The sequence below is a fragment of the Corylus avellana genome, chromosome ca1, assembly GCF_901000735.1.
Source record: "Corylus avellana chromosome ca1, CavTom2PMs-1.0".
NCBI classification, from domain to species: Eukaryota; Viridiplantae; Streptophyta; class Magnoliopsida; order Fagales; family Betulaceae; genus Corylus; species Corylus avellana.
Window position 1 is genome coordinate 42691176 of NC_081541.1, and position 16344 is coordinate 42707519.

General features: G+C 32.8%; 2 protein-coding genes across 2 annotated transcripts; one reads left to right on the forward strand and one right to left on the reverse strand.

Moving 5' to 3' along the window:
- Positions 1-1473: 1473 nt before the first annotated feature.
- On the reverse strand, positions 1474-4856 carry LOC132190305 (acyl carrier protein 1, mitochondrial). Its single transcript, XM_059605253.1, has 2 exons — positions 4603-4856; positions 1474-1922 (listed from the first exon to the last, which is right to left on the reverse strand). The coding sequence occupies exons 1-2, from the start codon at positions 4807-4809 to the stop codon at positions 1746-1748; spliced, it is 384 nt and encodes a 127-aa protein (XP_059461236.1). The 5' UTR covers positions 4810-4856; the 3' UTR covers positions 1474-1745.
- A 4657-nt stretch (positions 4857-9513) lies between these two features.
- Positions 9514-15048, forward strand: LOC132168172 (ras-related protein RABH1b). The gene is made up of 6 exons (XM_059579286.1): positions 9514-9816; positions 10507-10577; positions 11774-11862; positions 12813-12924; positions 13940-14030; positions 14688-15048. The coding sequence occupies exons 1-6, from the start codon at positions 9700-9702 to the stop codon at positions 14832-14834; spliced, it is 627 nt and encodes a 208-aa protein (XP_059435269.1). The 5' UTR covers positions 9514-9699; the 3' UTR covers positions 14835-15048.
- Positions 15049-16344: the final 1296 nt, after the last annotated feature.

The window sequence follows — 16344 nt, forward strand, 5'->3', positions numbered from 1 at the left end:
GATGGATTTGATTTTTCATTTCTATTTGGATGTCGTCCCTACCCTACCTTCAAACTTCCCTTGAAGGATTAGTCTAAATCTCAATACAAGATGTATTCATGAAAAAGAAAGGTGTTATAGTTTCTTTATATTATTCTTTTTCTCTCTTTTTTTTTTTTTCTCTCTTTTTTTAAAAATATTTTATTTTATTTTTCTTAAAACCCATATTATTTATTGAAGAATAGAGATAACAATTATGGGTCTTAGATAAGAATATGCTTTATATATATATAGTGGTGTACCATATACCCTTGAGAGTAATCTTTCCCTGTTATTAAACCAGCCTACCTTCGATAAGACCTTAATTAAGCCCAACCTATTGGCAATAAAACATTCAAGCCGGCCAAATGTCATTTATGTTAGACCAACCAAACTTGACTTAATCTAGGCTCTAGGCTAGCTGAACCTAACTCGAATAGGTCGGCTGTACCAGATTTATAATAAGTAAAAAGCAGGTGCAGAGAGCATCAAGAGAAGATGTATTCATAGTATCTTGGCCTTTATCACTTGAATTACTGGCATTCTATTACAACTAAAAAATGATAGAAGTATGAACTAAGAGAATAGGGGCCACATAATTAGATTTTGTTAGCCTCAAGTCTCTCCTTCAATTGACTGTGCACGGAAAACACTCTATAAAAGGGAAGGGGATGGATCATAGAGAGGTACCCTCATTCTTCTTGCCAAACACTCATATTTTCTTTGCTTACTTTCCTTCTCAAAGCCCTTCATAGATTTAAGCATTGAAGTGACTTCCTGTTGGATCACCGATAAGTCACTTTACATTTCTTTTTTCCTTACCTTGCAAGCATTGTTGATCTAGGACTCGACGATCAACTAGCCTCCTCATATAGTATAGTTTTTTTTTTTTTTTCTGACCTTTTTCATGTTTTAAAACTTTCCTAAATTGATATATTTAATAGGTCATTTGTTATTCCGTTAGAAATCTTGTCTTAGTGCTACAAGTCTTACCAAAAGGGGAAAAAGTACTACCATACAGACGCCATCTTACTCTTTGATCCAATAAATTTTGGAAGCAAAAAAATATGTAAAGAAATTTTTGCAAGGGCATCAATCATTAAGGAAGTTGGTGTGATTTGGAGTAACTTTAAAAGGAAGAGTCATTCGTTATTGATGCTTTGTTAGCCTCTAGGCTTGAATGCTACACACAACTAAAATTATCTAGAATGTATTAAGATTTATACCAAAATAAGAAAGAATCTTGATTATGATAAAATTAAAATTCAGATCTTCCATCCTAGTAAAAATAGACAGGTTGAATAGCAATTTGGTGCATAAATCTTTATAGACAACTGTTATGGATGCGACCAATATTTAATACAAATCATAATACTGAAATATCCCTTATATATATATATATATTAATGAGACATGTAAACACGTCAATTGTACTGAAAATATGAACCAATGACATGAAAAAAGGGAAAATCTTAGGCATCTCATGTGAAGAACACAATCATACAGATATTTGCTGGAAATGAACCCTTACTGTTTAAAGTCCAAGCATCACAAAGCTAAGTCCTGAAAAGGCTACTCTTTTTCAAAACGATTCGAATTATTTTTCACCACAATCTGGGGATCAAATTTCTACAAGCACTCAAAGAGCAGACAAAACAAAAGCTGAACAGATTACTGTTCTACATGTAGTTCAATGAGAAAAAAGAGAACCCGCTGCTTCCAACAAGTTAACCAGCCATTGGATGGTTATAGATGTATTCAATCGCAAGAAGACATGAGTCAATCTTATCGGCTTCCTTGTCTGGAATCTCCAGCTTAAACTCTTCTTCCAGAGCCATTACAATTTCCACATTGTCCAAGCTATCCAAACCCAAATCCTTCTGGAAATGTACATCAGGATCCACCTGCAGATGCAGGCAAAATTGTAATCACAGCAATACAGTAGCCAAGATATAGTGACTGTAATTAAGTAGAAGAAATAACAGTGCTGATCTTAGAAAGAAAATAACAAAAAGAGTGACTCCGATTAGATAGAAGAGGAGAATCGGTTGACATTTATATTACATTTATATTTAGATGATGGGAAAAGATTATGCTAAAAGAATTAAAGCTTGGGGATCTTTTCGCAATCCCCTGGGAACAAAGTCGGTCCAATTACATTTTACAAAGATTTTGTGTGTTTGGTAGCCACGGATTACCACCAAGCCAAGACATCAATGATGTGCCAAATATAACACAAAGGAGCACAATGGACTGATTCATTTTATACAGAACTTCCCAACCCATAATCTAGAGATTCATCTAGGACTGCACATAACCACGATACAGTGCCGAGAGACAAAAACAAGTAGAGAAGGCAAAAGTTCAAATAAAGAGAGAGAAATCGTTTTTAGAGGTGGTCAAGGTGTGAGACAGGACAATGCTGCAGTGAGTCATCTCTCTGAATTTAATCCATGCTCAATTGTAGCTACAACAGTGAGGCATCTCTCATTCAGGGACAGAATACAATGAAGTCTGTGCTTAAAGCAACACAACCTTCAAAACCATATTAGTGCGAAAATTAGGTTTCACAAGATTCAAGATATGACACCCTAGAAAGTTAGTCCTACATTGGATGAATGGATTGCTGAGGTGTTGCGTAGATGCTACATCACACATTGGCTCCTTACTAGGCCATATTAGGCTTTATAAGTGCTTTTAGGTAGCTTCAACTGTGACCAAAAAAAAAAAAATACTAATCTTTTTAGAGTAATAGTGCAAAATAGTTAGCGCTTTTCCCGAGTCGTGATAAATGGTATCAGAACAACCTAATAACATTATATAATGTTGGGACAATATAGCATTATGTGGACCTTGATGAGGATGTTAAGGATTTTTGCAAGAGAGACTGTGACACCCTAGAAAGTTAGACTTCGAGTAGTCATTTTAGAGTAATAATGCAGACATAGCTAGCGCTTCCTTTGGATCGTAAAAAAAATGTTTTCTCAAAATTGGATGCGGTGGACAAAGAGAACAATGACATATACCAGTCAATTCTAATCAGAAATGTCAATCAATTAGGAAGGAAAAAATGACAAGTAAATAGAAAGTGGTATGTATATCTACTTTTTGCTTAAACATTTGACAGGGCCTAAAACCGACGTTGATCCAATAACATGGTTGTGAACTCTCTCCAATGTTAGGCTTTCTTGAGCACAAAAAACTGATAAAGCAACTTCTCCACAAGGAAAACCAGAATTTTACTCGAATTTAGGTTTAACAATGCACTAGCATTTCTTCATCGCATGGTAAGTCAAGAGTTATGACATATTATTCCGAACAAACAATCATGACCCATTAAGCAATTATGGTTAGTTAAGCTAAAAATACTTGTTTAATTGATTAGTCTAAACCTTGCATTTTTCGAATTTATTTTCTTTGTTTTGCTTATACTAAGCTATAAAACACATGATTTTGGTTCTTTTGCAATCATGATATGAAACCCAAACAAAATATAATAGCAAAGGACATTCCAAATAGCTCTTGAACTTGTTCTCATACCAAGCACATCTAGAAATGGTTTTGGGTAAGGAATAAAATTAGCTGAACAATCACAAAAACTCTTTCATGTTTGTAAGAAGATCTTAGACAGATAAACATCCTCAAAAGCAATTAGAAAATATATCACAGCAATCAAACAAAACAATGCCACTCACTTATGTTTGGTTGCTGAGAAAATATAGGGAAAAAATAAAGAAATATTTCATAACATCTGTAAATCCACCTCAGTCAAGCTGTAATTTCACTTTAAAGGATTCAATATTTACTTTCATTTACTTTTTCCCACATTTGATCAGAAATCAGACAGACACTTTCTTTACAACAATATGATCGGTTAGCAAACAAATTAAGCTTAATAGACAGAAATATTAGTTTGCTCTATGCAGCTGAACATTTTCTCTATAAAAAGATCATGAATTGATGACCAGATTAGAAAATGTGATAGATTAGCAATTTCACTTTCTACTTTTCCCTACATTTTCTCGGCAACCAGAGAAACACTTTCTCCACAAAAATGCCAAAAAGCTTAATTGAGAGATTTAAGCTTGCTCTACACAACCGAAAGAAAATATCACGAATTGATAAGCAAATTAGAGAATGCGATTCATTAGCAATTTCACTTCCTACTTTTTCCCACATTTGATCAGCAACCAAACGGAAGCTTTCTCCACAAAAATACGAATGATTAGCAAACAAACTATGCTTAATCGAGAGATTTAAGCTTTCTCTACACAACGAAAAGAAAATTTGACGAATTGATAAGCAAATTAGAGAATACGATCCATTAGCAATTTCACTTCCTACTTTTTCCCACATATTCTCAGCAACCAGACATAAATACATTTTCTCCACAAAAATATCATCAATTAGCAAAAAAAAAAAAAAAAGCATAATCAAGATAGATTTCAGCACACGCAGCCGAATGAAAACATCACGAATTGATGAGCTAATTTAGACCGGGTTTTCTCAACTCGTGAATTTTATCAGGAACCAAACAGGCTTTTTCGAAGAAAAATGGAAAAGGAAGTGGGAATCGGAGGAGACCTTGGAGGGATCGACCTTGGGGAAGCTCTTGACCACGGAGAGCACTCTGTCGATGACCTCGCCTTTCGTCAGATGATCGTCGCCGTGCGATGACAGGAAGCGGAGGGATCCACCGTTCGGACCCCGTACCTGCGGTTTCGGTCCAGTTAGGGTTAGGGTTTGGATTGGCACTCGGACGTGGCGAAGTATGGCTGCCCTCAATGCCATCTCTCTCTCTCTCACTCTCGCACACACGCTCACTCTCTTGGTAATGAAACAGAACAGTAAAATGAGACAACAGAACCAGGTGATTCGCACGTGCTGATTAACCCCCCAACCTTTTTTTTTTTTTTTTTTTTTGCACAATTTTAAAATGCAATTAATGAGAATGTCATTTTTAAAAACATAGTTAAAGTATCTGGAAAAATTATCATTCAACTTTTAAAATTATGATTTAGCCTTCAAAATCATACATTTTTCACCTTTATATCTATGATTTGCTCCATTTTTTGTCAACATTTCCAAACATTATACCTTTGCGATTTTGTTTAAAAACGCACTTTTGAAGTGTATTTTCATCAAATCACTCTATAAGGTTCAAAAGTTATTAATTTACCCTCTAAGATTATAACATTTATCAAATAGATCATTGCATCAACTTTTCATTAAATCTCTTATAGTGTTGTCATGTTATACCCAATTAGAAAGAGATACATGGTCCTTCCAATAAAAATAAAAAAGAAAAAGAAAAATAAATATAAATTTATATAAAAATAAAATTTTCTAACAGTGTTTTGACCACCTCCCATATTCGGCTACCCCCTCTAGCCACCTCCTATTTGGCCAAAAGGGGTGCTCAAAATCACCCTTAAAAGCATGGGGGTGGTTCGGCCAACCCTATCTAGCCAATTTGGGGTGGTTCGACTAACCCCAAAAAACTTATTTGTTTATTAATTTATTTTGAGTAATATTATATACTACGTTTGTATTTCACAATCATCCCATAATGATGATGTCGTAATTCTAACTAATTCTTAATTTTCTTTTTCTTTTTTTAATAACGATTGATTCAAGAGTTGGCTGTGAATGCTGCCTCATCATCATAAGAAAAAAATATAGTTTTTAGCATTACTCTTTATTTCTTTATTATTTATTATATTTATATTTATAATTTTATTTTTCATTAAAAACGACAAATTTTGCCCTCTAATTAGGTATGGCATGACGACACTGATAATAGTTTAATGGAAGGTAGTCAAAAGGAAAGAGTTTTCCTCCAAACTGGGTTGAAGGAACATCCTTCAACCCAGTTTATAAAAATGAGATGTGTTCTTTTTTTAATAACATGTGAGATGCACATAAGTTTTTAATATTATTTATTCCAACTGTATCCCTGCTATTAAAAAAATATGTGCATCTTACATGTTCAAATGACACATGTAATTTTTATAAATTGAGTTAGAGAAAATTCAGCCAACCTAGTTCGGAGGAAAATTCTGTCTCTAGTCAAAATGAACTATTTGATAACTATTATAACCTTATGGAGTATTGATAACTTTTAAAAAATATACTTTGGCTTATGAATAATACGCTTCTAAACTTTAAAGAGTGATGTCGATGTCCTTCATTCTACCATCACGTGTTAAATTATATACTTTTGTTTTTTTCTCTCCAAAATATTATTGAAGATATTAACAAATATATAAAAATAGTCATATGAAACACTTTGGTCATGCAACACTTTGGTCCCATATTAGAAATATGAAAAATAACCCACATAAAGTGGGTGATTTATAAAAATAGTCATAAGTACTAAGTCCCGCATTGTTTAGTTACTATGTGAAACTATGCTTTATAAAAAATTATAGGAAAGTTCCAAATTAACTAATCATTTTGGGGTGATAGAGTGATGTGGCTAACACTTTTATGTTGCTCGTTACAAGCCACATTTTTTGTGTTTTCGACATGCAACAGTATTATGGGAGGATTCGATGTCACTTTTAAAAGTTTGACAAAAATATAAAATTAGCCCCCGTAGTTTACCTAATTTATAATTAGTTCAAAGTGGTATCAAAATGAATTCAGAGGTTGATGAGGTATGCCAAAAAAATCAATTGAGTCCCTACAACCAAATTTCGTCCATTGGCTTAATAAATTATGTTAATGTGACACTTATTTAAATATGACACATGTCACAATTTTATTGGCTTTAACATTTTCCGCTATCAAAGTCTATTAAGTTAGTGGATGGAATTTGGTTGTAGGGACTAAGTTGCTTTTGTGGCATACCTCAAGGACCTTTGAGTTCATTTTAATACCACATGAAGTTAATTACTAATTAGATAAACCATATGAGCTGATTTTGCATTTTTCACTAAAAATTTTGAAGTGTAAGTGCAAAAATAGTGATAGTTTGAATGATTAAAGGGTATTTTTTTTTTCCTTTTGGATATATATATATATATATATATATAAAGAAATAATAAAGAGCCTAAGCTTAATTTTAATAGTGACCTTTGGTTGAACTTTGGTAACAAAAAATAAGTATAGTATAAAGTTTTGTGTATGAATCATACGGATCTCTTGGTGACAATGGATATAAATCTCTAATTTATAATACAACATGAGTGGCAGCATAATATGGTGTAATAATAACTACCTTTGGTAGCAAACAAATTATTCTAGAAAATTCAATGCATGATGGAAATGGGAATAAAAAATTCGACTAAAAAAATAGACCTTTTAATAGTCATTGATCATTGGGGGCTCTTGCTGTGATGTAAATCTCTAATTAGTAATTCTTTTTTTTCTTCTAATTCTCTAATTACTATTAAAATTTTAATGGCATGATATCATAAGATACTAGCCATAAGTCATAACTATTGCTTATTTGATTTAAATATTCATAAAATGTTTTAGGAATGCATGCATTAAAAATTGAACATTTGATAAATAAAAATAAAAAATAGGATCGTGATATTAAGATTTTGAATCACTATTTATTGAGTTAGTCTTCTCCAGGAGGATCAATGGGAGACTTTTAATTGAAGGTGAGCCATTTTAATAGAAAAAATTGTCTTTCAAATTGGGTGAGAAAATTTTCTCGATCCAATTTGTTAAACCGACATTTGTTCTTACAACATATGATTTTCACATATATGCTTTATTTAATGAGAATCACGTGCTTTATTTAAAATGCACATAAGTTATTCGATTGTCCTGATTCTAAATAATTTGTTGTTCGGACGGTCTAGAAAACAAATATGAGAAAGCTCTCATGTTCCTATTAGTTGGAGCAAGTAGGTCGATTGTTCGAGATTTGTTCAGACATGTGTACCCTATAAAGATTTTCTCATATTTGTTATTAAAATTAGGGTTAGATACTATTTTGCCCCATGTGATTTAACAACTTTATTTTTTTGCCCCATCGGTTTCGTTTTGTATCACAGAAGGTACCTTAATAATGGTTAAAAACAGAAATAGTACCTTAGTCTAAATTCCGTCAAAAAATTGACGAAAATCCACGTCAACATTCCTAAAAAATTGACACATGTCCATATATCTAATTAAAAATTAAAAATAATTTTCTTTAAAAAATTAAAACAATAAACAACATTAAAAAAAAAAAAAAGAAGGAAAAATGGTGGCTCCTGGCCGGCCCCCAAGAACCTTTGGGGTGGTTCGACCACCCTTAACTTGCAAAATGGGGGTGGCTACCCCTAGCCGGCCAGACCGGCTCTAGGGGGTGGTTTCGGCCACCACCAAGGGCCAATTTTATTTTATTTTAAATTTAATTTTTTAATGTTTTTAATCATTTTAATTTTTAAAATTTAATTTTTTTAATTTTTAATTATGTATATGGACATATGTCAATTTTTTAATGGTATTGATGTAGATTTCTGTAAATTTTTAGACGGAAGTACCATTTTCATTTTTAACCATTTTTTTTTTAATCATTATTGAGGTATCATCTGTGATACAAAACGAAACCGAGAGAGTAAAAAATAAAGTTTTTAAATGACAGAGATCAAAAAAGTATTTAACCCTTAAATTATTAACAATACAAACATAAAAATTGCAAGAACTTTATCATTCCTGTAATGATAGATACTAGCTTAATAGAGTAAATTTGAAGAAATTTTTGTACTCATTCTCTTTGAAAAAGATGAAAGCTAGACTTACAAAATATTTTACAAAATAATATGGCATAACATGATTGAGAAGAAAATAAATTCAATTTTGAGAAATTCAATAATGTTTTGTCACCTCACTTTGTAATTGTTTTTTTTTTTTAAAAAAAAGATTGTATAGACCTAGCACCTATATTTGAGAAAAGGGAAAAATGTAAATTCAGTCCTTGTGTTTTACCCGATTTGCAATTAACTCCTTGTGGTATCAAAATGAACTCAAAGGTTCCTAAAGTATGCCAAAAAAATAATTTAGTCCTTATAGTCAAATTTCGTATTTAACATTAGAGCCAATATAATTGTGATACTTGTACTATTTAAATTAGTGTCATATTAAGGAAATTTGTTAAATTAGTTGACGGAATTTGATTTTAGAGACTAAATTATATTTTTGGCATACCTCAGGGAGTTTTGAGTTCATTTTGATACCATAGAGAGTTAATTGTAAATCAGGTAAATCACAAGGATTAATTTTACATTTTTTCCTTTAAAAAATAAAAACACACAGCTATAAAAGAAAACAAATTTCCTTCATTCAACGTACTGTAATAAGTGTCCTTCAATATTTTTTTGTTTCTAAAAAATTAATATTCAGGTTTCTATGTTTGTAAAATGACAATAAATAATTACTAAAATATTAAATAAAATACGCGAGATATAACATTTGTCTTATTATAGTAGGTTACGGGGAATCCAATATAATATAAAAACACACAACCCGGGAACTTCGTAGCGCAGACGTCTCTGCAAAACCATTTCACGCGCAAAACACACGAGCTCTTCAAGACAGCAAGTAAAAACGTACCCAAAACGCGTAATTAATATAAACCAAAAACACTAAAGCTGAGGCACCGGAATCTCGGACTCTCCGGCCGAAATCCGCTGACAATTCCCCGCCGAGATCTCGACCTCGAACCTGATCCGATCCGAAATGGCTCCCGTATCGGCTTTGGCCAAATACAAGCTCGTGTTCTTGGGGGACCAGTCCGTGGGCAAGACCAGCATAATCACGCGCTTCATGTATGACAAGTTCGACAACACCTATCAAGTAAATTTTGTTCTTAACCCGAAATTTTGGATCTCATTGGCTTTGGTTGATTCTTAGGTTTATTGTGATTCAATTTAGATTTGTGTGATGTGTAAGTTTTTGTGTTATAGTTGATCTAGGTGTTAACTGTTAACTGAATTTCTTGAAGAGGCTTTTTTTTCCCCTGTTATATTATTGTGTGTAGATTTTATGAATTGAGAGATTGAAGGAACTATATTTGAATCATAATTCAATAGTCGAGTCTTTTAGATAACAAGCAATTAAAAGGAAATTTCTCAGAATAACAAATCAAGGTGCTTAACGACGCCTCTCTTTATGACTGCATGCAGCTAAGCTAATGAGAAATGGTGAATTAATCATTTAATCATTATTCTACCAGGTTGGAGGCACTGGCTAAGCAATTATATTTACTATTTCCTATTAACTTAAACTTTTAGAATAATTTGTAATTTAATTTAATATCAGAATAGATAATCTTAACATCAAACTCTAATTCCACCACTATACCTCTCATTCAAGTTAAATATCATGAAGATTTCAAACTTGCCTTTTATTTTAGTTGAGAGATAATACTCTTTTTTTCAATTGCTTTATTTGAGAGATCTGTGTGTAGTATAAGTTTCATCAGTTAGACTATTTTTTTTTAAAAAAAATTTTGTTAGCTTATATTTGTCATTTACTGATGACCAGGCTACAATTGGTATCGATTTCCTGTCGAAGACTATGTACCTTGAAGATCGAACAGTCCGGTTGCAGCTCTGGTGAGATTCTAGTAATTGACTTTTTGTACCCGTATAGTACTACTAAAAATTTATTTATATTTCTGTTTTCAATCCCCTTCCATGATGATAAAGAATTTAAAGGGGTTGTAAGTCTTGTGTTAATTTGTTAATGTTGACCAATTTTTTAGGGAAAATATAATAAACGAACAAAAGTCTTGCATATATATATATATATATATATATATATATATATATATATATATATATATATCCAAAAAAATATATCCAGCTGTACTGTTCTTGTGCTCAGACTACTTTGTATTAGAGACATCTGGTTTGGGATTGTTACATAAAGGGTGTTGGTTTATCCTTAGCAAACCTTCATAATTTTCTCATATATTTTTGGATATTTTATTTTTTTACTATTTATTTTCAAGTTATAAGATGTTTAGTTTTTCATTATTGAAACAAAAGTTTATGTTTTGAAACCTTTTCTTTTATATAATATTTGAACTTTATTTCTACTAGTATTATTTCATTAGTTTGGCTCCCCTTATGAGAAAAATTCTGGCTCCGCCACTGTGTAATCTAAAAAATTGTATGGTCATATATGTCCCATAGCATCTCACTGAAAGCTCTAATTCGTTGCTACTGGATACAATTCTTTCAAAAAATTTTGAAATCCAACTTACCTGCCTCAGAATTTGAAACCGGTCCCATACAAGCGCAACATGATCTTATAGAGTATGTATGTCAAGGGTTAGGAAGTGGTGAGTGGAAACTTGGTTCTGTTTATTTTTTCAATGGGAAGCATGGGATTGTTTCTTTTTCTAACTACTGTGTTTGGTTAGCACTCATTCCATGCTTTAAACATTATTATTCAACACTGTGATGTGGATTTTCAGGGGTGAAAAATATGATGTAGTAGGCGCACTTGCTTTTGGAACTTTACTCCTTTAACCACCCCCCAGAAAAAAAATCCCCACAAGGTAGAAACTTTGTCAAGATTTAAAAGCCTCCACTAAACAAACCGGTAATCCTAAAATGCCTCCTGTTAGAGCGGAAGAGCATTTAATTGCTATTCTTTGTGAACTTGTATATTCGTTGCTTTTTTTTACTGAAAAGCATGTCTAGTATTTCCATAAATCTAGTGCAGTTATAGATTCTGGAAATGGTTTTCTTTAAACTTAATTCATTTCCATGGTTGAAACATCGAATCTTGAAATGTATGACAGGGATACTGCTGGGCAGGAAAGGTTCAGGAGTCTCATTCCAAGCTATATCAGGGATTCCTCTGTGGCGGTCATTGTATTCGATGTTGCAAGTACGTTCTTATACTCTGTTTTCTTTCTTGTGGAAAATTTTGTCTCAATTAGTCACTTGCATATCCATGTTTTGTTCATGCATCCTGTAGAATGATTTAATCATAGCCTCTTGAACAAATACAACTGTTGAGCTAATATGTCAAACTTATGAGCCTAAAATGTATTGACTTAGCAGGTGCTCGTTCAGAAACTTAAGGTATATTTGGTGAAGTTTTTGAAAAGCGTTTTGAGTTCCATGTTTTGAAAAGAGTTTTTGAAAAGGTGAAAATTGAGAAATGCCTTTGGTGGTGGGGGTCCATTGAAGAAAATTTGTTTGGTAAACTGAAAAGTTTTTTTGAAAATAAAAAAGTATGAGAGGTGTTTTAAAAAAATTGAAAGAAACAAAACCAAAAAAAGCGAAAAATCAAGGGTGGCTGGCCACCCCTCTCTCCGGTTGAGGGTGGCTGCGCCGCACGACCACCGCTTCTCTTCTGTTGGAAGTAATCGCATGACCAACTCTTTTTATTATTATTATTATTATTATTATTATTTTATTTTATTTTACAAGTATTAAGTTAGCCTCCATACTTGAAAAAAAAAAAAAAAGCACATGTTTTCAAAATATTCCTTTAGTTTCGTGTGAGAACGTTTCAAAGAAGTGTTTTGGGATTTGTTTTGAAGAGTGTTTGTAGTGGAGGCCACATATGAAAATTGTTTGGTAAATATTATCTGAAAAGTGTTTTTCAGTGTTTGAAAAGTGAAGATACTTCCTCTCTTTGTAGCAAAGTGGAGGATGAGGCTGTGGGTTCAAGTCCCACCGGGTGCGTGTGTAATTTACCTATAAAAACCAGAGTTCTGAAAAAGTTTACCAAACATGCCCCAAATAGTTTTGCACCTACTATATTTAAATTGATTAATTGGGCTTTATATGCATAATCAAGCTAAAAATCTAGGCATATCTTTTCCTTAGGCAGACAGTCATTCTTAAACACTTCCAAATGGATTGAAGAGGTTCGCACAGAGCGTGGAAGTGATGTTATCATTGTACTTGTTGGCAACAAAACAGATCTTGTGGAAAAAAGGTAATGATATACTGCCTTGTCCACAGTTATGGATAATGTTAGTTGCCCCTTTTTTCTAAATGGCAGTTTTAGTTGCCATCAAAAGTGAGAAATTTTCTTAAAAAAGTGACAAATGCTAGGTGTTTACATGGATAGTACATAGTTTTGAATTACATTAACAGACCTCTTCTATTTATATTGAATCCCATAATTGAAAGTGGTTAACCATTTCTGATAGAGGTGTGATAACGCAAAATAATAGTTTCATGCTTTTGAAGAGTATGATATCCAGTACATATTGTTAACAGCCTATTTATATATATATATATAAGAAGAAGATGTTCGTCAAATGTCATGGATTATGTGAACTTGAAAAAGTAATTGGAAAAATTCTATTATTTTAATTCAAAAATGGGTTCTCCAGTGGTTTTGGAGGAAATAGCAAGCATGCATTGAAAATTCTCCCATTTTTCAAAGGCAACCCCTTTTCCATAATAACTGTTGCTTCCTTATCATAATGGTATTACTTATTATTCTTATTAAGATGTGAATGGTGTAACATGGTTCTCTATAGACTCTGTAGATCTAATGAAACGACTTAGAAGTGAAGTCAGCTTGAGAGAAAAAATGGAAAACGTTTTGTCAGTGCCAAAAGTAAGGTTGCAAAAGGTGGCCTTCATGCTAATGTTGAGCTCTACGTTCTCTGCAACTCTGCCTTAGAACTTCTTTATATATATGTCTGACTAATTTGTGCTCTTATATTTTTCATATCCATGCTTCACCAAATTGAGCTCTACCTTATTTCCTACATGGCTAACTCTGAACTACCATTGGAAAATTGAAAACTTACACAACTGTATAAATTAGGTAATGGGGAATATTTTGTTCACCTACATGTAAGCTACAGAGATCACTTTCTGTTCAAAGTTTTCCGATAGATCGTGTGTGAATGTTAATTATGCTAGTTTGTTTGTGTTAAATATATGTTGCCATCTTTTGTGATTATGACATGGACATCATGTGAATGGTTGGACAGGCAAGTTTCTATAGAGGAAGGAGAAGCCAAAGCTCGTGAGCTCAATGTTATGTTTATTGAAACTAGTGCCAAGGCTGGCTTCAATATAAAGGTAAGCTATTGATATTCTTTAATTGGATGGCTGTTTATACAAATGTTATGGCTTGATGATGGAATGTTAAATGCTCATGATTCTAGTTGGGTGCACTCCAAATACCGCTGACTTCCTTTTTGGCAAAGGTCCTGAAGATTTTGTTTTCTTCAGAGGGTTAAAATCATTTGATTGGTCTCTTTTTGGATTGGGAGAATTTTCTAGATGACAACAGTTCATCGGCCGAGGTGGTCACAAAGTAGTTTATGCTTTTGAGAATTTGGGGTCTCTGAAATTATTTTATGAAGTTGGTTTGTTTTCTGCCAAACATTTAAGCTGGCATAATGTAATTAACACAATGGGAGTGCCAGCCAAAAAAGAAAGAAAGAAAGAAAAGCACCATCTTCGTGCAAATTAGATTATGTTAACTTCTGATTGTCTATATATTTCTTTTTGGAGAGAAATAGATTGTTATACGACTGTTATACAATTAGGATGATATGGTAATAAAAATTAGCTCTTATTTTTTAGAAGCCTTTGTTGATTCAAATACTGATTTCACTGTTATATTATTTCAGTTGTATGGCAGTTGTGTAATAGCTTACTAAATAACGTTACTCTTTTACAAATCTCATTGTTGTGCAACCTACTGAGTCTTCATTACCAAACCCTTTGCAGGCACTGTTTCGGAAGATTGCAGCAGCCTTACCTGGAATGGAAACACTTTCTTCGACCAAGCAAGAAGACATGGTTGACGTCAATCTCAAGTCAAGCAATGCGGCAGGGACGCAGTCACAACCAGCGTCAAGCGGATGTGCTTGTTGATACACAGCTTGGATCTATCGAAGCTCCAACTTTGTTGCTGGATTTCCTTGATGCGTTTCTAATCATATCAGGTGTCTGTAAAGTTCTAGCTGTCCCTTTTTGTAGCGTCGGACTTTTTTGTTTGGTTGATTGTTAAAAGATTTAGGCCCCATTTGGCTACGTTTTACGAAAATTAATGGAACTACTCAGGAACTCTGAAAAGCGATTGTGTGCCCTAGTTGTATGGGTCCATTTTTGGAACTCTTAAATGAAAAGCGATTGTGTGCCCCTCTTGGTTTTTTTTTGTTTGTTTGCATATCTCACGTCGATGGGAAACACCTTTTACCCATTTTGTTAAGATTTAACAAATGGAAGGAGGACATTGACAAGCGTGTGAGTATAAATATTTATGTTTACTTTTATCAACCAAAATAATAATAATAATAATAATAATATAAGTTGGGCTAGATTAGTTTCAGAAATCTTGAAAAAAAAATTGTTGGATTAGAATTTAGAGTAGTAGCAACAAATTTTTTTGAAAAGTCTCCCCTACAGGTAGGGGTGGGCAGATTAACCGTTTACCGCTTACAAACTGCTTACCGAGTGCAACCAAACCGACATTAATCACCTACAGCCAGAAGTCGGTCGGTAATCGGTTAAGAATTTTTATACCGATGTCGGTTCGGTTCAGTTAATCGGTATAAATAGTTTTTTTTTATCATTTAACCGATAAGTAACCGAATTAACTAATAATTAACCAATAATAAATATTCTAGGACTATTTTATTAGTAGAAGTGTAGAACATATGTATGGTAGACTTTTATTGTGTTAATTAATGGGTCCATTTAAAATTTGTTTTGTTAAATAAGCTATTTTAGCAGAAAAAAATAATTTGGGACCCCAAAACAATCAATTTTTGGCCTAATTAAAAAAACCCATGGTTAACCGATAAATCAAACCGATTTTAACCGAAATATTCGTTTAACCAAAACATTCGAAATAAATCCTTATCGAAATGTAATCGGTGAATTAACTGATTTAACTGACAATTTCAGTTAACTAACCGAAAATGACTCTATCGAACCTGATACCCACCCCTGCTTACATGCTACCATAAACTTCATGGTGTTTCTTATACCAAAGAAAACCTAAAAAGGGAATAAAAAAATTGCTACCCTAGATTTAGGATATTATTTTGCTGCTCCCATAATATTTTGATGATAAAATATTTTCTCATTCATGTTTTTCTTATAATATTTAGGGTTAAATTCACTTTATCTCCTGAAACTTCATGAATTTTTCAATTCAAATATCAATGTTTAAAAGTTGGCAATGTATCCCCTAATGTTTCAAAAATTTTCAATTTAGACCCTCCATTACTAATTTCTGTCTAATTTGACAAAAATCGTCCACATGCATCTCACGTGAGATTTTAAGGCCCTCTATTCTAATTTTGTCCTCATTAAAACCTATAAAATTATGTAATTATCCTCAATTTCATAGGTTTTAATGAGAGTAATTACATAATTT